The sequence below is a fragment of the Carcharhinus amblyrhynchos genome, chromosome 23 (genome assembly GCF_965287045.1).
Source record: "Carcharhinus amblyrhynchos chromosome 23, sCarAmb.v2.hapA, whole genome shotgun sequence".
Classification (NCBI taxonomy): Eukaryota; Metazoa; Chordata; class Chondrichthyes; order Carcharhiniformes; family Carcharhinidae; genus Carcharhinus; species Carcharhinus amblyrhynchos.
The window spans coordinates 24,666,155-24,686,069 of record NC_137346.1 but is presented as its reverse complement, the minus strand read 5'-3'; the positions used below and the strand labels follow the sequence as shown (position 1 = coordinate 24,686,069).

General features: G+C 40.9%; 1 protein-coding gene across 1 annotated transcript in view; it reads right to left on the bottom strand.

Moving 5' to 3' along the window:
• The window catches only part of LOC145357433 (apoptosis-inducing factor 3-like), a 59,762-nt gene extending 41,196 nt beyond the window's left edge, over nucleotides 1–18,566 (bottom strand). Inside the window, exons 1-7 of the mRNA XM_080210762.1 lie at nucleotides 18,372–18,566; nucleotides 9,667–9,811; nucleotides 6,813–6,922; nucleotides 5,606–5,715; nucleotides 2,755–2,799; nucleotides 2,562–2,643; nucleotides 1,190–1,302 (exon numbers count right to left, since the gene is read on the bottom strand). Coding sequence (XP_080066888.1) covers nucleotides 1,190–1,302; nucleotides 2,562–2,643; nucleotides 2,755–2,799; nucleotides 5,606–5,715; nucleotides 6,813–6,922; nucleotides 9,667–9,811; nucleotides 18,372–18,396 — 630 coding nt within the window. The 5' untranslated portion in view covers nucleotides 18,397–18,566. The remainder of the gene's footprint in view (nucleotides 1–1,189; nucleotides 1,303–2,561; nucleotides 2,644–2,754; nucleotides 2,800–5,605; nucleotides 5,716–6,812; nucleotides 6,923–9,666; nucleotides 9,812–18,371) is intronic.
• Nucleotides 18,567–19,915: the final 1,349 nt, after the last annotated feature.

The window sequence follows — 19,915 nt, the reverse complement described above, 5'->3', positions numbered from 1 at the left end:
CCCCACTATTTCTCCTAACCTACACAACTTGGGACACAAAGGAGCAATTTTGCATGGCCAACCCACCAAATTTGCACATCTTTGAACTGTGGAAGGAAACCAGAACACCCAGAGGAAACCCATGCAGACACACGAAGAACATACAAACTCCACACAGTCACCCAAGGCCAGAATTGAAATCGGGTCCCTGATGCTGAAAGGCAATAGTGCTAACCATTGTGCCATGATCCTTTTAAATAGATCTTGCTGTCAGGGGGAAGCGCAAGGATGGGGTGCTGCTGCCGAACACATATTCGGTTGTGCCAGGTTTAGAGAGGATGCTACCTAGAGCATTGAGCTCAAATGACCCTGCTGCTGACAGTCAGCATAGCACGTTGATTGGCTGGCATGATCTGCTTGCTCTGCATACTTTCAATGCAGACAATCACTGCACAAATGCTGATGTTTGCAACAATATGGTATTAGTGGGAATCATCCCACGCGCACATGTGCGTGACAGAAGACATTGTGGAGCTCTGAAGGCATTCGTGACATCCTGAAAATTAACAATACCAATTTCAGTTTGTCACATATTTTTTGGTGTATAAATATTTTGTTTTTAATTAATGTTCACTAACAGAATATTCTCTCTGTTATGGTCATTCTTCAAGCACAATTCCAGGTGCACTTTGATTATAGTTCAGATGTATAAGTCTTGCATTACCAAGAACCTTGTTAATGGTTAACCTCTATTACAAAACTAAGTGTTTTAATAATACAAACTGAATCACAAACACATGACAGGGATGATCTGGAGCTCACTCTTGCCATCATGGGAATGGCAGCGGGGGCTCAAGATTCCACAAAACCCCGGAAGTCGCAGATCTTGCCAGCAAAATCACAATTTCCAATTTTTGCTGCGCCTCGTTGTTTGGTCTGGAGCCCTTTTATCATGGCATCCCGATCTCCGTACAGCCGGGCTTTGCCGGCACCTTGAGGCCCCGCCCCCTTATATGATGGTATGAAACATGTCCAGCTGCTTTTTTGAGACAGATTGTGGTAATATTTGGAGAGAAACACGCTGTTTCTCTCGCTGGAACCAACACTCTGCCATTTTTTGTTAAGACTGCCCCCGACATCACTGAGCCCACACAATGGTCCAAATTATTAGCCACATCTCTCCCATAAAACAGTTATTTTTCTTACTAACCTTACTGAGTTTCGGGCGATCATAAGGCAAATGCATTTCTTTGGTTGCTAGTATGATGCGTCCTTTGTAACCTTCCTGGCGAAGAGTTTCTGCACAGACTAATGAAGCTGGACCTTATGGCAGAATTGAACACATAGCACAGCATGGAGTGAAAATTTTACCAAAGATCAACCAAAGAACCATATTTCCACTACAATACATTAGCTCATGATACCTTTCCCAGTGATGAAAAACTAGACATAGGCCAGAACTTTACCGTCCCACCCACCATGGGAATCTGAGTGGGCGACAGGTGGGCCATGGAAAGGTCTGTTGACCCTGCACAGGATTTTACAATTTCAGGACAAGCGTAGTCATTAAATCCCACCCATAATTTCTATTTAAATCTATATTCTTTCTTTCCATGAGGTTTTGCCCAGTGACAGAAAATGCTTCCAGGGTGCTCTGAAACAGTCACGAGGAAACACACAAGTACAGCCCAGAGCTGCTCCCTCTCTTTAGGCTTTTCATGAGATGTCACTCAGCACTTCCCACAGTGGCACATTAAGATCAGCTATTCATTCTGCAGGGCAGCATAGGAAATGCAAATCTAACATATGTGAGAGAGGCAGAGTTGTTCAGATTGAGTAGCACTTCACAACTAGAAAACAACCAAAGAGAACAATGACAACATTTTGGAAATGCCTCTTGGCAACATGGGTGAGAGTAATTTCATCAGAATAAGTAGACATAGTGTCAGATTTTTGTGGAGTTGCGAGCTCACGTACATTTAAATATGGCAGGCATAACCCAAATCTGGAAATCCCATCCTCCGTTCCACCATGTCCAGTTTTTGTCAATATTAGAAAAGGGGAGAGGTATGATTCACACAAAGGAAAATTCAAACGCAGCAAGGCCACCTGAACAGTGCCGAGTTAAAAATGACTACATGCTGTCTTTACAAGGGCTTTAACCCAGTGTGTGGGAGACACAAATTTATCGAATAGACATAAAAGCTCTTGGAGGGTCGATAGAACTTTTTAAAAGTGGTGATCTGAAGATATCCAAATTCCCATATTGATGATCAATAACAAAATCTGTATCATAAGCCCACCCACAGGAAAGTGTTCATTGTGCATTTAGGTTAAATCCGTTGATGAGCTTCAGCCAGACTGAGTGCATTTATCTAGCACGTGGGTGAGTTTGCATGCACAGGTTTTATTGTTTGCTGACCTCCAGCGTGAGTCAGAGCTGGCAACATAACTTGGGTTCTGCTGGCTATTTCAGTCCATAGCAAATCAATCACAAAAAACAACTGCAGCCTTGAGCTCTTGAAGGACGGAAGTTATCTCACTTCACAAATAAGAGAATACAACTTTTGAGTTGAACCCACCTCCACCTATAAGAAGAACGACACTTTTATCCGCTGATGACCGGGTGACCATGTCTAGGGTTCTTTTGTTCAAATCCAAACTCTATTTAAAACACAGAACATACTGAATCGTGTTTATAGGCAGATGAGCAAGTTGGTAAGAAAATCCAATATTTTTTCAAGTTTGCCTTAAGCCATGCAAAAGGAAGCTTACCCTGAAATTTGTGCATAAAATAACCTTGCCATCCTTAACCTCAACCTGTAAAAATAGAGACAAAAACAAAGTTGTTATAAATTAACAGTCTTCTTCAATGCATGCTACATACCAGCATGTTTAGGGATACCTTAGTGAAGACTTTTATCTGTTTTATTTATTGGTTAGATTTATTCAGTGGTGCTAGGATTCAACAGGCCAGATATCCAATATTGAAGTACAATGAAAAGAAAGTCAGTCTTCTTTTTAAACAAAATGACTAATGATCATATTAACTACACAAGGCATTCCAATAAATATTTGAAGGCAAATTCGAGCCCCACACCATTGAAGATGTTTACGAACACTCTTTTCATTAATGTAAAAGATAGTCTACAATGGGGACCCAAAGATTTATGATCTTTCACATTCCTCAAAAGACACCTCTGCATTAGGAGTTCCAGAGTGTACTCGAGCTCAGCTTGCTTTCTCTGCTTTGCCAGAAAGTAAGATGGATCTGAAGGAAATGTGACCAAAAGGGTTGAGGGATACAAGGCGATCAGTTGTTGCAGCAAGTCCCCACTTAGCAGCCACAACCACCAGCAACAGCGCTCAAATCCACGGAAATGAGTTGTCAATTCAACCCATTGCTTAATAATTGAGTAAACTAGATTAAGGGGGATCAGCAGGATAAATACATAGGGTTACAGGAATAGGGCCTGGGTGGGATTAGAAGCCATTAGAATCCCACAGTGCAGTAGGAGGCAATTCGGTCCATCGGGTCTGCACCGACCACAATCCCACCCAGGCCCTACCTCAGGCATTTACCCTAGCTAGTCCTCCTGACGCTAAGGAGCAATTTAGTATGGCCAATCCATCTAACCAGCACATTTTTGGACTGTGGGAGGAAACCAGAGCACACAAAAGGAAACCCACGCAGACATGGGGAAAATGTGCAAACTCCACACAGACAGTTACCCGAGGCCAGAATTGAACCTGGGTCCCTGGCACCGTGAGGCAGCAGTGCTGACCAGAATTATGGTCAGTGCAGACCCAATGGGCTGAATGGCCTCCTTCTACACTGTAGGGATTTTATGATTCTATGAAGATGATCCCAGGTTTGCCCCCCCTCCCCTCCACCCCCCACCAACTTCTGTGCTGAAATAGCTAATCAAACAGATCAGTAGTGGGAATTTTTGCAACTCAGGTGAGCATCGCGGAAGACAGGAATTAAATCAGCCACTTTTGCACCCATTGCCTTGCTGTGAATCTGTTAAAAAGAGATTGGTGAAAATTTACCACCACAAGAATCAGTTTGGGCGAGGGATGGAACATGGAAAGGTCCATTGGCCTCGGGCGCGATTTTATGATGTTGGGACGAGCGAGGGTGTAAAATCCTGTCCACTGTGTGTGGATGTCATACCAGGATGGGATTCAGTCCGCTGTAATACGCCACACAGCCTACTAACATTTACTGTGCAGGTTTCAACTTCAGAAGTAGCGGAGAGTTGTCATCACATAGGGAACTGTACTTCAGAAAAATACACTATCTCAATAAGTGAAGAGGAAGACCTTAAAATCTTTTTGATTAATGCATCTTATGATGCATTTCTCTAGGATAAATCATCACTGACTAATCCAGGAATGCTTCCTTCCATTCATGGTCCTGTACCTAATGACTAGTTGTGGTGCTTTACTGTGGAACACCCCTTAGTGATTTCTTCGAGTACTTGTGAACAAAAGGCTTTGCCTTGCATATTTTACTTGTGGTCAAACTGTGTGCAAAATTTATAATAGAAATTATTAATTTATTAAATTTCACTGCAGTTGTGACTGGTTGAATGAAAACTTGGTAAATATTTGGTTGTCTCTATCTGAAAAAGAGTTAGATCTAAATTGAGTTAGGATTGATACGCAAATGTGATTGATAGTGAGTGATTTTGTAAAATAATCAGTTTGTTATTACAATATTCTACTTAATTTATAGCTGCTCAGCAAACTCAAAGTTTTCCATGTCAGTATTCTTTCCCTCAGAGATCCAAAGATGGACTTTCTTGTGTACTATACACAGTGGAAGTTCTAGCAGAAATCCAAAGTTTTGATTTGATTTATTATTGTTATATTTATTAGTATACAATGAAAAGTATTGCTTCTTGCACGCCATACAGACAAAGCATACCGTTCATAGAGAAGGAACCGAGAAAGTTTCCCTGAACGGATAGTATAATCCTACTCTGCAAAGATGTCCATTATTTCTAACTGGATCAAATTTCAGCACAGTGGTTAGTACTGCTGCCCCACAGCGTCAGTGACCTGGCTTCAATTACAGCCCCGGGTCACTGTCTGTGTGGAGTTTGCTCGTTCTTCCAGTGTTTGTGTGGGTTTGCTCTGGGTGCTCCGGTTTCCTCCCACATTCCAAAGATGTGCAGGTAAAGTTGATTGGCCATGCTAAATTGTCCCTTAGTGTCAGGAGGACTAGCTAGGATAAATACATAGGATTACGGGGATAGGATCTGGGTGGGATTTTTCCAGTGCAGCCTCGATGGGCCGAATTGCCTCTTTCTGCACTGTAGGGACCCTATGTTTCTAAATTTGCTGTGACAGTGTCTGCGGAGAGAATCTTAATTAGTTCGACTGCTGTCTACAGCTGCACTCATCCTCGCCGAAGAGCTATAACATTAATCCCGTCCTTGTTCTCACACCTAATCAGCTCAGATGCAGTCTTTACTTAAAACCTTCAAATGTGTAGGCATGGAATTTAATTATAGGAGTCTCTGGACGTTAAGCTGCAAAACTTTATTTCATATAATTTTTCACTGAGAATTAGTTCCAGTACAAATTATAGAAAGCAGTAGAGTAGTCTAAGTTATACCTTAAACCTTTGTACTCCATCCACACATGGGAACTCTTCGATATCACCTGTTTTTATATTAAAACAGGCACCATGTCTGGGGCAACGAACCCTTCCATTTGATAGAACACCTAGAGACACAGGAAAATGGGAGATGACCAAAAACATCGGAACAACTGTCAAAAACAAAATAATAGCATTTCAGAAGATAATAATAGAAACAGCCTGGGCTCAATTGGTAACATATTTACCTCCAAGTCAAAAGGTTCAAAACACAATCATATGGGCTTGGACAGAGGCAAAAAAACTTGCACAGTATGGTCCTGGAACTCCCTTTCCAACAGCACATCTGTGTACCTGCACCACATAGACTGCAGCGGTTTAAGGATGTGGCTCACCACGACCATCTCAAGGAGAATTAGGAATGGGAAATAAGTGTTGGTGCCACCCACATGCCGTGAAAGAGTAAAAAAAGTACAGAGTGAGTGCTGCTTTGTCAGATTTGAAGTCCCCTAGATAAAGCGTTAAGCCCAGGTTCTGACTACCCGTTGTTCAAACGGTGCCACAAGCACTTCAGTGTTCAGAGAAGTGCGTCCAGTTTTGCTCTGAATCACACCACTGAAAATAGATTAACTATTTGTTTATTTCATTGCTTTTTGAAGGATCTGGTTGTTTGTAAAATTGTCACCTGTATTACAGCCTTATAGGCATGTGAACTAGTTTGAGGGATGATAAAGTGCTACAGAATTTTGTTTTCACTAATTACCAAGTAGAAACTTAAAAGTGCTTGCCCCAGACAAAACATAAAATCATCAGACAAGTTACAGGGACATTGCTGCATTGGCTGGGTACCTATTTTAGGTAGCTGTATGAAGTGCACCAAGATCAGAAACTCATCATGTCAGGAAATTAGAGTACAAAATGTCATTCTGGCAATCGGTTGTATCATCTGTGCAATTACTGACAAATCACACCACCAATAACCAACATGTTAGGCGGATTCTCCAGTTTTCTCTGTTGTGGGACCCATTGCGAAGAAGACCACAAAATATGGAGTTTCAGCCAAAATCCCATTCACTCTCAGCAGTACCAGCAAGTCTCAGCCACGAATGAAGACGGAAGATTTCCGCCAATGTATTTACAAATTTCTGGTCTTATAATTAGTTCATTTCCAAACAAATTATTTGTACTATAATCACTAATTTAATGTCAATGGAACACTTTTTACCTTTTACTAGTGGACCCCCATAATGACTGCACAAGTGTCCTATGGCACTAAATTGTCCATTACTTTTGATGAGTAGCACTTTGTGGTTTTTTACTTCAACTTCACGCATTCTGTTTGGGATAGCGAAAGATGCAACACTGATCAAAACTCAGAAAATGGTATTAAACATAACTGAAAAGAATCTTAAACAACAGTACAACAAGTACAGGATGAACTTTTCTTTCTCCCCTTGCATGTGAAAAAAAATCAGGTATTAATTTACTGACTGGAAGAATTTCAAATCCAATTATGTGTTTAATTATCACAAGTTTTTAAACTACAAATGTATGAAATGTAGAGAAATTAAATATCTAACATATTCAGCGAGTTAACTAGGAATACAAGACCACTGTGCTCTGAAATTTCATTGCCACATCCAATGATGTGACAATTCACTCCATAAGACCACTTATTTCATTCACACATTGAAATTCAGATATCCATCTCACAAAAGAGCACTACAAAAGTTAAGTGATAATTAAGACACTGTACAACACATTTAGTAAATCCACAGACAACTTTCATCTAAAGATAGGATGGCATTTATGGTTCCATGATTAAGTAAGTAATGTTTGAAGAACTTTTTAAACATTAAACTGATCAATGAATGATTAAATAAGATGTGATACAGAGATCTGCAGTAATTGCATTTATCCAGTATCTGCAAAAATTCCTAACAATGCCCTTTCCTGATCCATTAGTTTATGCATCTCATTGTGATTTAGGATCACATAGTAACACAGCGTAGAGTAGGAGTTCCTAATTGCGATTGTTAAGCAATGAAATGGTTGATTGAAATGCAAATGCTCACAGCAACCTTATCTTTATGATAAAATATTTTCTCAGTTTGTGAACTAGTTAACGTAAATGAAACAAAATGCAACAGCCCACAAATAAATTATGGATCATTTTTGGTCACTAAAGTCAAAAAGCATCTTCCTGAACCACCCATGCTGAGATAAAAACACAAGGCTCAAGAGATGCTGTATGCTGATATACGTAGTATAAAACTAGTTACGTTCATGGTAGTCTCATTATGGTCTGATCTCTCAGAAGTTCAAGGGCAGATACCTAGCTTCTCATAGTATATACATAGCACCATGCCCACTGCACATAGCCATTACTTGCATTATTACTAAGTAATAGTCAGCGGATGAAAATTGTGTGTGCATGGCAATATTAATCAGGAGAAAAATGTGGAATTTGTCAGAAAATTGTTTCATTACATGACCTAAAAGTCAGGGCTTACAACTGCTGTGTTACAGTCAATTATTTACATTCAGTTTCTCAATTCCAAGTATTTATAGGGGCAATATTAAACACTGGTATAAAAACATAACTAAAATCATGACAACAGAAGATATGTTTTGACACAAAGGGGTGGGATTTTACGGCCTCGTTCATCCCAAAACTGTAAAATCCTGCCCAAGATCAACAGACCTTTCCGCATTCTGCCCCTCGCCCGCTCTGATTCCTGTGGCAGGTGGGGCAGTAAAGTTCCAACCAAGGTTGGAAATATTTCAGCCATGACCAATAGCAATTGTGATGTGGGGCAGACAAAGCTGGTCTTTCCCACTGTTGGTGAGCTGGGAGCAAACAATGAACCAAACTGAGACATGTAACCTCCAACCTGCTGCAAGTCAAGGTTTAGGTGGACACCAGACCAATCGATTTGAAACATGGTATGAAACAATGAGATCAGACACATAGCCGAATCAAATCCCAACAACAGAGCTCGAGTAATCTTCAATAATAGGCGGATAAAAACAAATAGCTTGTGACAGAAAATAAATAAGCTGCACTTTACTCTCCTGCTGGGGTAAGCCAGCAAATGAATCATAGAATCTCTACAGTGCAGGAGGAGACTGTTCAGCCCATCAAGCCTGCACCGACAACAGTCCCAGACCCTATCCTCCCCAAACCCCATGTGTTTACCCTGCTAATCGCCCTGTCACGAAGGGGCAATTTAGCATGGCCAATCCACCCAACCCACACATCTTTGGAGTGTGGGGAAAACCAGAGCACCCAGAGGAAACCCACACAGACTCAGAGAGAATGTGCAAACTCAACATAGACAGTTACCTGAGGCTGAAATCGAACCTGGGTCCCTGGCATTGTGAAGCCACAGAACAAACCACTGTGCCACATCAGGTAGCATCCAAAATATAATTGTCTTTTGCTCTTTTAGCTTGAAACTGTTTAAAATATTTCTCTGTTTCAATAAATTATCAAATAGATGGTGGTAAAAGTTAAGTTTATTTACTAGTGTCACAAGTAAGTTTACATTAACACTGCAACGAAGTTACTGTGAAAACTCCTTAGTTGCCACACTTCGGCCCCTGTTTGGGTATACTGAGGGAGAATTTAGCATGGCCAATCCAACTAATCTGCACATCTTTCAGACTGTGGGAGGAAACCAGAGTACCCAGAGGAACTCACGCAGACACGGAGAGAACTTGCAAACTCCACACAGACAGTGATCCAAGCCAGGAATCAAACCAGGGGTTCCTTGCGCTCTGAGGCAGCGGTGCTAACCACTGTGCTACTGCGCGTCCCTAGCGATGCAAAAATCTTGGATATTGAGATAAATATTTATTGTTGTACCTACTATGTATACATTTTTCATTTCCCCATCTCCCTTCAGCAATCAAAATCTTTACCTTGGGGCAGTAACAAGGGCAAAAAGAGCACTTTGACAAACAAAGTTTCTATTTGCTCAACACTAAATACAGTAAGCCAGTCTGCAACAGTTAAATCCATAAATGGAAAAACATTCATGTTTCAAAAACTGCAATTATAAAATACCAGCACTTACTCTTCATCTTTCATGTCAGTCACCAAGCAAAGCTCTTTTTCAAACATCATCTCTGGCTCCTCTTTCTCCTTACTTTTATACTTCTGTCTGCCACCAGGTGATTTATTACCCTTGGCTTCAAAGCTAGAAAGTGCAGGAAGATTAACTGTGGTGAGGGGTGGGGGGGGGGAAAGAAAGGTGGAAAAAAACGATTTAAGTTCACCTTCTTATGTAAGGCTACAGGAAAAATAGATATGCCATCTCCAGGTGTGTCGGCCCTATCTCAGCAACACTGTTTACATCACTGTTGATAGCTCTCTCTTTATGAGCAATGCTCCTAGTGTCACTGTTAAGAAGCAGGTTAAGCTGGATCATAAACACATTTTAGCATTGGTGTTTGTGCAATGTTGTTAACATCCAAAAAAGTGTAACTCAGTGTTTGGGAGAACAAAGACCATCTTTCGATTTAACTATTCCAAAAAAATGAGTTCAACTTAGCTTTCTTTTAACATTGGTTCAGACCCTGATGCAGAATTCAGGCTCGATTGAGCCGAATTTGCAACAGCTAAAGGAAACTGCTTCACACTGACACTCCAATATAAAATGTCAATGTGTTTTGTTATCAGAAGCAAGACAGGATGATAATGAATTAATTTTCCTGAAATTGCAGATTCTTACAGTAGCACATTTAAGGCAGAATTAGTCCCACGGAAGAAGTGGGAGTTGCTTCTGATTTGGATCCAAAAGCAGCACTGACTTCTCAGCTCTCATTGTAGTGAGAAGATTTGCTTTAGCTGGTTGTTAAGCATCATAGGAATTGACCGCATGGAAGGAGGCCATTCAACACATCATGTCTGCAACAACTAACCATCCAGCCCAATTCCACTTTCCAGTTCTTGGTTAGTCTTGGAGAGCGTATCCAAGTACTTTTAAAATGAAGGCTACACCATCATTTAACGGAGTGAGTTTCAGGTTGCTATCACTCTCTGGGTGAAAAGAATTTCGCCTTGAATTCCCTCTAAATCTCCTACTTCACCCTACATATATGTCTCCTGATTATGGATCCCTTAACCTAGAGCAGCAGGACCTTCCTGTCCACTGTATCTGCAGTGACTAATGTGTTTTTTTTTTGAGGAGGCAACAAGAAGGATTGGTGAGGATAATGCATTTGACGTAATCTACGTGGATTTTATTAAGGCTTTTGACAAGGTCCCACATGGCAGACAGGCCACAAAAGTTTAAAAACCCAAGGCAAAGTGGCAGGTTGGATCCAAAATTAGTTCAGTGGCAGGAGGCAATGGGTCACAGTCAATGGATGGGTGTTTTTAAGATAGGAAGGCTGCCCCAGTGAGGTTCTGAAGGGCTCAGTACCAGGTCCCTTGCTCTTTGTGGTATATATATCAATGATTTGGACCTGAATTGAGGGATTAAGATTAAGCAGTTTACAGATGACACAAAAATTAGCTGAGAGCTTGATAATGAAGAAGAAAGCTGTGAACTGTAGGAAGCTATCAATGGACTACTCAGTTGGGTAGAACCATGGCAAATGAAGTTCAATCTGGAGGAGTGCAAAACTATGGATTTTGGTGAAGGCTTACAGGGCATGGGAATACACAATCAATGGAAGGATTCTGAGAAATAAAGAAGAGCAAAAAGACCTTGCAGTGCATGTTCACAGATCCTGATTGCATCTGGACAGTTGGATAAATTGCTAAAGGAAGCATAGAGTTGGGAGATTATGCTGAGAACTATAATTGGGGGAAAAAAAACTTATTTAAACCTCAGTTGGATTACTATGTACAGTAATCCAACTGAGGGCCTTTGATTAATCCCAGTCTTTCTAAATGAAGATTTATCTTGTCCTTCAGAATTTTTCCAATAACTGTCCACCCCTCTCACCCCTAAAACTTAGGATAGGCTGATTGACTAGTGATAAAGTCTATTCCTTTCTCTCTTTTTAAACAAAGGTAAAATGTTAGCAATCTTCCAGTGCCTTGGCACCCATATCTGTAGCCAGTGAGGATTGAAAAATAGTCAGAACCTGCACAATTTATTTTCTTAAAATGGCTAATTTCACCCTTCAACAGTAGGAGTGAATAAAAAGCCTTCTATAAAATAGCAATTCTTAAAATAGCTATTGCTATAAAGGAGTAAAGCAGAAATGATCCACACACACTGTCAGCATTGTAGGATTTCCAATCATTGTCATTCTCACCCACGTCAGTTCAGAAGGTTATTTAATATGTATATCTTCAACTTTTATTGTTCTTGAGGATGATGTGAGGCAGAGTATAGAGTAAAAGATTTTGAACAGCTGGCTATTGAAGAATGTAGCAGAGGGAATGATTTTCAATTTTATTTTTGAAAATACAACTTTTTGGGAATTAAAGTTTAGTTTTTGCTCCACGAATCCACTTTGAGTAAGGATTGCTCCAAAGTGAACAGAACTCCCTTTGCCCAACCATTGCTGTCCAGGGATCTATTCCACCACCATGGAATAAATAGAAATTGCAGTTATGCTGAACCTGTTGGCCTAAAGGATCGAGAATTTGGCATAATATTTTTGGAAACAACCAGAGATGAGATTTCATATTTCCAATTTAAGAATTGTCAATAAAAAAGGAATAGAAGTGCAGACCAGAGTATTTAATGTTGAACTTCTCCATGAATCTGGGTAAGAAAATAAAAGACCTTAAGCAGACAACATGCATGGGAAGTTCTTCATATTGTCACCTCTGTAGAATATGGGGTTATTTCTAATAGCATTATGCTAATGGGACAGTATAGACCATCACAGGAATTGATACAATGGCTGGAATTTTGCGCCATTGACTCAGAGAACGGAATTATCCGTTGGTCTTGGGCAGGATTTTACAAGCCTCGCTTGAGTGAGGTCATAAAATCCCATCAATGTCTCATTATCTTATTCTTTCTTATACAACCTTGTGGTAACATGTAGCCAGCAATAATAGATATCCCAATAAATTCAACACCTCCCTTACCTCAAAAGACTCTGCAAATATTCATTGTTAGGGCAACAAGACCAAGAATATTGCATGGTGGCAGTGAGTGAGAGAACAAGTATTGAAATACTAGAAATCTCTCTGCTAGCATCTAAAGCTTCAACCAGGTCACAGGGCTCAATGAAGCAGAAGCATGGCTGAAAAGGGGGTGCAAATTTCCCAGATTGGACCTCATGGTGGGACCAAGTGGCAAACTGGCCAGTACACATTTGTAGGCAGAGGGTGGCTGGCAGATGATATCCTAAACAAAGAAAACGTTATGTCCAATGAAGTAATAAAAACACTTGATTTAGTCAACAATCCACAAAAGAATACCATTGTTGAGTGGCTGAATTTAACAAGTATGAAAGTGTTGTCTTGGTATTTCATAAGCAACCTGTATAGACTTGTAGAGAACTTTAACTATGATAGCTTAAAGATGAACTAATTAGGGACAGAATTGTCAGAGTCTTGGGTGAAATACTGTCTGACCACTTGCAATTGGTGGCTGATTCAACTTTAAGAAAGTCAATTAAATCAAGCAGACAAACTGAATCAGGAAGTAAAATTGATCGATGATTCAGAGTGAAAGGAAGAACAATACCCCAAAAACAACTGGCTCAGCAGAGTACGTTAAATTTAAAAGCAGAGAGGTGACTGTACAAAGGCAGGGGAGACTGGAAAAACACCCATCAACTATCCCAGCTAATGGCAATTTGTATGGCAGAGAAACAATAGACACAAAGGTTGTCCCGCCAAAGAGACCAAATATCATTACTGCAGAAAGGTCATTTTCAGGCTCTGCATCACAGTAAAAAGCCTCCACAGAAAAAGCATGTAACAGAACCCTTCAAGTGGTGACAAGATCCATGAAATAGAAGCTATGATATTGAGATGTCTTTCCTTGTGGAGATACGGGGACCAAGTGGAAGGTACTGGACTGCTGGTATCTTTACAGAGAGAAACAAGAGATGCTTTAAGCTAGACGCAGGTGCAGCAGTTTGGTTTTTTCTGATGCTGTTGTGGTTGGAGGAACATTCTTTTCTGCCATCACAAAGTTAAATAGGGCAGGAGATACAGAACTCATGGTCATAGGACAACTGAATGCAACCCTTCAATATAGAGAGAGAGAGATAAAGAAAACACAAACTTTGCATGTGATCCTGAATCAGAGTTGTTTACCCTTAAGCAGGGAAGTCTATATTGACTTGTATCTGATGTGCAGAGTAGAAGAACTAGAAAGTTGAGAAGATCAGCCTAAAAACTAGAGCTGAATTTCAATTTCACAGGACAGAAAGCTGAAGACCACATACTACATTACTATTTGTCGTGAAATTAGGCCAGAGAAAGGGTTTTGCCAAAGGTAAGAAAGGAAATCGAGTCGAAGTTAAAGCAAGGGGTTATTTCACCTGTGACAGAAACAAGGTGGTGTATGGAAATAGTCTCAATGGGTCTATCAGAATCTGCATAGGTCTTACACAGCTGAACAAAGCAGTTGAATGCGAAGTTCATCCAACGTGGAGTTGATCGTAGCAAAACTGAGGAAGCGTTCATTCTTCACAAATTGGGTGCAAATAATGGTTTTTAGCAATTAGCCCTCAATGACGAGTCTGAGCTGCTCACAACCTTCATTACATGGTTTGGGAGATTTTCATCATATTACCTTCAACATCATGCCAACACCAGAAATCTTCCAGAGAACAATGTCAACTAACCTAGATGGAGTCCTATTTCACATGGATGATGTCCTGATCCATGGATCCACTTGGACAGAACATAACACTAGAGAATGAACTATGATGCAATGCCTATTGAATGCATATCTTAACACTCAACAAATGCTAATTCTCACAAATGACAGTGAAGTTCCTTGGACATATTATGGTTTCAGAGTTGATTTACAGAATACAACAGCAATCAAGTGGTTTCTAGCTCCTCGCAAGACAATTGAACTCTGGAAATCTATGTTTATAGGTAAACCAATTGGAAAGTTCTTGCCCAAACTATGTGAGCTGTTATGACAAGACAATGCATTGTGCTGGGGGGAAGCACAACAGAGGGCCAGTAAGAAAATCAGAGGTGCTAGTATCACCTGACATTTTAGCTCACTAGGATCCAGAACTATCCATCATTGTTGCTGCAGATACATTTCCTCCAGGATTGGGAACTATACTCTTTTAGATGCAGATGGATGGAGAGCATAAACCAGTTTACTATGCATTCCATTCACTGATGAAAACTGAATGGAGCTGTGATAAAGAAGGAAACGTTTGGTGCAACATGGGCTTGTGAAAAGTTAGTAGATTACCTTCCTGGTCTCGATTTCAAGATAAAAGCAGGTCACAAACACTTAGTGAACACTCTTAAATTCTAAAGCATTCGCAAAAATGCCTCCATGAGTCCAGCAATACCAACGGAGGATTATGAGGTTTGATTTAAAGCCATGGTATGTTCCAGGAAAAGAGCAGATGCTTTGTCCCATATCCTAGTGGCAAGACCTGAACAAGGTGACATAGCCTTTTTTGAAGTGGTAAAAACCTTTGCATTGTTAACAATCAAAACTCAACCAGCAACAACTCAGTGACTAAATACAATTAGAGATGCACAGAAATCTGATGAAGGGGCTCAGGTCAGACAGTAGTTCATCAAAGGATGACCAGCACATATGCTGCACAATCCAACTCTCAGACAGTACTATAAAAACATGGACACCTCAGTGTAGCTGATGTTGTGGAGATTCCAATTCAGAGACTCGATACACTGCAATGATTACACCAAGGACATTTAAGCATTATAAAATCTCAAGCCAGTGAAAGATATTCTGCTTGGTAGCCTGGTCTCTCAAGTCATTGGAAGAAATTATATCAAGCTGCACTACTTGTACTGTACATAAGAGAACTCGTAATGGTATCTTCCCTGCCACTGAGACAAGGATAATGTCTTGGGATGGACCTCTTTGAACACAGATGTAAAATATTCTTGATTGTAATCAAGTACTACTCCCAGATGGCTGGAAGTCAAACAACAGTAGCAAGACACTTCTGGCGTGGGATTACATCGCTGAAGGAGATATTTGTAAGACATGCACTCCCAGACTTTGTAATTTTAAACAATGGTCTGCAGTTTACTAATTAATACTTCAAAAGTTCACATCATATAATTTGTCCATATTACCAGTTCACCAAGATAACGGTGAAGCTGAAGGAGGAGTGCAGACAATGAAAGCATTGTTGAAGAACAACGACGACATCTAATTTGCACTTCAGAGCTATCCTTCAACTGCACTGCAAAATGGTTTGGCACCATGTGAACTCCTCATGGAAAACAACTGAGAACTCAACTCCCTAATCTCCACCATGCACTCATGCTACAAACATGGATCAGGTGAGGGAGAAAGATGATGACTATTATTTCAGCCAGATGTAAAAATGACAAACGCCACAACATATGCAACCTATTAGCCTCCAACAGGAGAGTCAGTTTGGATCAGAGACCAAACACACAATGGACAGATGGTTGAACAGAGACTTCAGGCAGGATTTTCTGGCCGCACTCATCCCAAGGTCAGAAATTCCTGACCGAGGTCAATAAACCTTTGCATCACCCACCTCCGCTCTCTATGATTCCCATGGTGGGCAGGATGGGAAAATTCTTCCCATAATCAATAGTCCTAACACATCCAAACCAAAAGTGGTACACTGAGACAGGGAATAGACATGCACCAGTTGCCACACTGAAGCAGCCTTCTAGAGTTGAAGCAGTCACCTACATAATTGAGAAAAAAAGATGTGCTGCATTTATTGAGATCCAGATGACTGGTGAACAAGTTCTCCTTCTGCCCAGCAGAGTCTGACAGATCACATGCTGGACTCAGAGGCTCAAAGGCGCACAGGACCCAATCACTGGGTTGGTAAAACTGCCACAGCATTGATTGTCCCTGTAAAAGATATTGAAGTCAGAAACTTGGAGGGGATGTAGTATAATATGAAGAATCATTGAATAGTACAAGGGTTTCATTCTGTGTAATATGCTAATAAGATAGTATACATCACAGGAAATGAGGTCATGTCTCATGATCTTTCTCTCTTTTGCAGATCCCATGGTAAAGAAGCCATAGTAAGTTGTTTCTTAAGAAAGTTAACATTTTCCTTACCTCAACAGACTCTAAACATTCTGTGTTAGCACGAGACCAAGAATATTATAGTTCCTTTTCCAAACACCAAATTTGCAACTTTTCCTAAATTGAGGGAAAAGTTTGGCATACCATCCCCTGCTTTTCTCCCACTCCCTTCAGAATTCAAGTTGCACTTCTTCAGCCCTCCATCCAGAGCCAAAAACCTTCCTTCTATAATGCTTTATAGAAACATTAAAATCCCCTCTCTACAACCCCACACCAGAGGGAAGCTGTCTTTGCTGAGTACCACCCAACTCTTTCCCCTTGTTTAACCTGTTGCCCTCCTACCATCTACCTCCCTTTCCTCATCTACACTCACCTCCTCTCCAGCCCAACCCTCTTAAAAAAAATGGGCTCTGGCCTAATGCCATATGCCTCATTAAATCCTGTTGCTCCTTTTCCTCAATTTCTTTCTCCTACTCTATCATTCTCTTCGCTCATCCTTTACCCCCCTGCACCAACCTCAATTCTGCTCTCCCTGCCTCCCACCCACCACCTGGCTCCTTCCTCTTCCATGCATTCTGGATCATGTGCACCATTAAGGAAGATCCAATAGTGAGAGAGAATAATTAATATCACAGTGAGATACAACTTAATATTTCACATATTCATGGAGCTATTAACACCCAATTTTAATTAGTTTACACTTCTCGGTCTTCTGGTTAAGATCAAGCGTCAGATCAAGCCCCAAGATAGGGTGCCATTAATGCTTCATCTGGTCAGCTTGCTTATGACTGTCTCTCTTACAGGCACCTCGAATTTGATTCAATTGGAATCTGAATTTGGTTTTTGCAGCAAGCATTTTTGCTTAGCCTGGTCCTTTCTCAGGATTGGCTTTGTCACTTTAAGCATGCGTAAAAAAATTTTAAAAAACACCCAACTTTAATTAGTTTACCGATATTCTAATGTAAACAGTTTATATAGCGAGAAGAATCGAACCAAATCTACGCCCTACTCGTTGCACCGACTATAACACGGATTTTGTTTTATTTGGACAACTTCATATGTAAACCCTCAATTCACACACACAATTCACTGAACTAGCGACATAGACTAGCGACGGGAATTGTTAAGTGTCATGTTGGGAGATTCGGGTGAAGGGATTTTCAATTTAAAAGCATGCCTGCTTTACGTGACCTAATGCTATTTGCAACGGAATACCAACATGTATTGTACTCCCAGATTATTACTGACAAATGCATTTATGTAACTCTGGAACTGTCTTACGGGAGTGGTTCAGAGATGAAATCGAGCGACTGCTGATTGTACAATCTATTAGAGCTCGTGTTTTAACTGGGAAATTGAAGTCTTTTCGGTTACTTTACCATGCGTTCATGATAATCTGCCCAACTCATCTGGAAGCAGGGCACGACACCAAAAACTACTGTATAAAGAGAAAAAAAAGAAATAAAGCTTCATCGATAGAAACTGATCGAACATTGTTTGCCCCCTTTTTGAATCGCGACTTGGGTCGTAATCCAACGTGGAAACAAGTTTAATTTATCCCGACGCATCAATTAAGACAAACCTTTTCTCCTTACTGCCCGTACCTGATTTAGATTTGCTTGTTCCCATCTTGGCTGGCTGATTTTTTTGGGGAAGGAGATACCAGGATGGTTAGCGGCTAGTTCCCCAGCCCCCCGGCCACCTCTCCGGGCAGGAGTGGCGGCAGGAGGCTCTTCACTGCTAGAGGTTAGAGGTGTTAGTTTGAAACATCTGTTCAGTAGCCAATTGCTGAGGGCCAGCGCCGGGACTGAACCCAGTGTAAACAATCAGACACTATGTGACATGCCGGTCTCCTAGGAACCGCCACGCCCCCTCCCCATTATGTCACTGCCCAGTCTGTGGGAATACCAGTGAGACTACATTCTATCATACCATCGGAGTAACATACCAGCAGCACCAGCCTCCTGTATCTCTTTACCCGGACCATTTCAATCGGTTCCCCAATTCAAATTAAACCTCATTTAAGTTTAAAAGTTTATTTATTAGTGTCACAAATAGGCTTACATTAACACTGCAACAAAGTTTACTGTGAAAATCCCACATTCCAACGCCTGTTCAGGCGCACTTGAGGGAAAATTTTAGCATGGTCATTTGCATCTAACCAGCACGTAGTAGGGACTGTGGGAGGAAAACAGAGCATATTGGGATACAGTGAAAAGTATTGTTTCTTGCATGCTATACAGACAAAGCATACTGCCCATAGAGTACATAGGGGAGAAGGAAAGGCGAGGGTGCAGAATATAGTGTTATATTCATTGCTAGAGTGTAGAGAAATATTAACTTAATATAAGGTTCAAAAGTTTGATGGCAGCAGGGAAAAAGCCTTTCTTAAGTCAGTTGATGTGTGATCTGACTTTTGTATCATTTTCCCAATGGAAGAAGGTGGAAGAGAATATTTCTGAGGTGCATGGGGTTCTTGATTATGCTGGCTGCTTTTCCGAAGCAGTGGGAAGTGTAAACAGAGTCAATGGATGGGAGGCTGGTTTATGTGAATGAGCAAAGAATCATTGAATCCCAACAGGGGCTCGGCCCATGGAGCCTGCAACAATCATACCCAAGCCCTATCGCCATAACCCCATACATCCCCCTAACACTAAGGGGCCAATCCAACTAATCCGCACATCTTTGGAGCGTGGGAAGAAATCAGAGCACCCACACAGACAGTCACCCAGCTGCAATTGAACCCAGATCCCTGGTGCTGTGAGGCAGCGGTGCTAACCACAGTCCCATTGTGTCGCCCCCATTGGTACCAAGTTGTGAGACTCTGCAGTATTAACAAAGTAATTTGAGATTATAGCAGACTAATCTTACAGCCTCCTGTCTCTGGTTCTTTTTCCTGTGTTGGGGTCAGTTAACTCAACAAACCCCTCTAATTTAAACACAGACTTATTGCTTACTTTTATGCCAGTTGTAATTCATGCAGCAGTATTCCTGGCTGGAACTCCAAATTGAAACCGCTACAATAATGCTGTTGAACCAGATGTCACCCTGAAGCAATGTAAACTTGCTTTACTGTTTGGCTGTATTAAAAATAGAACAGCAGAGATAATGAACACAACACTGCTGAGGAGTTGTGAGGAAACATCCC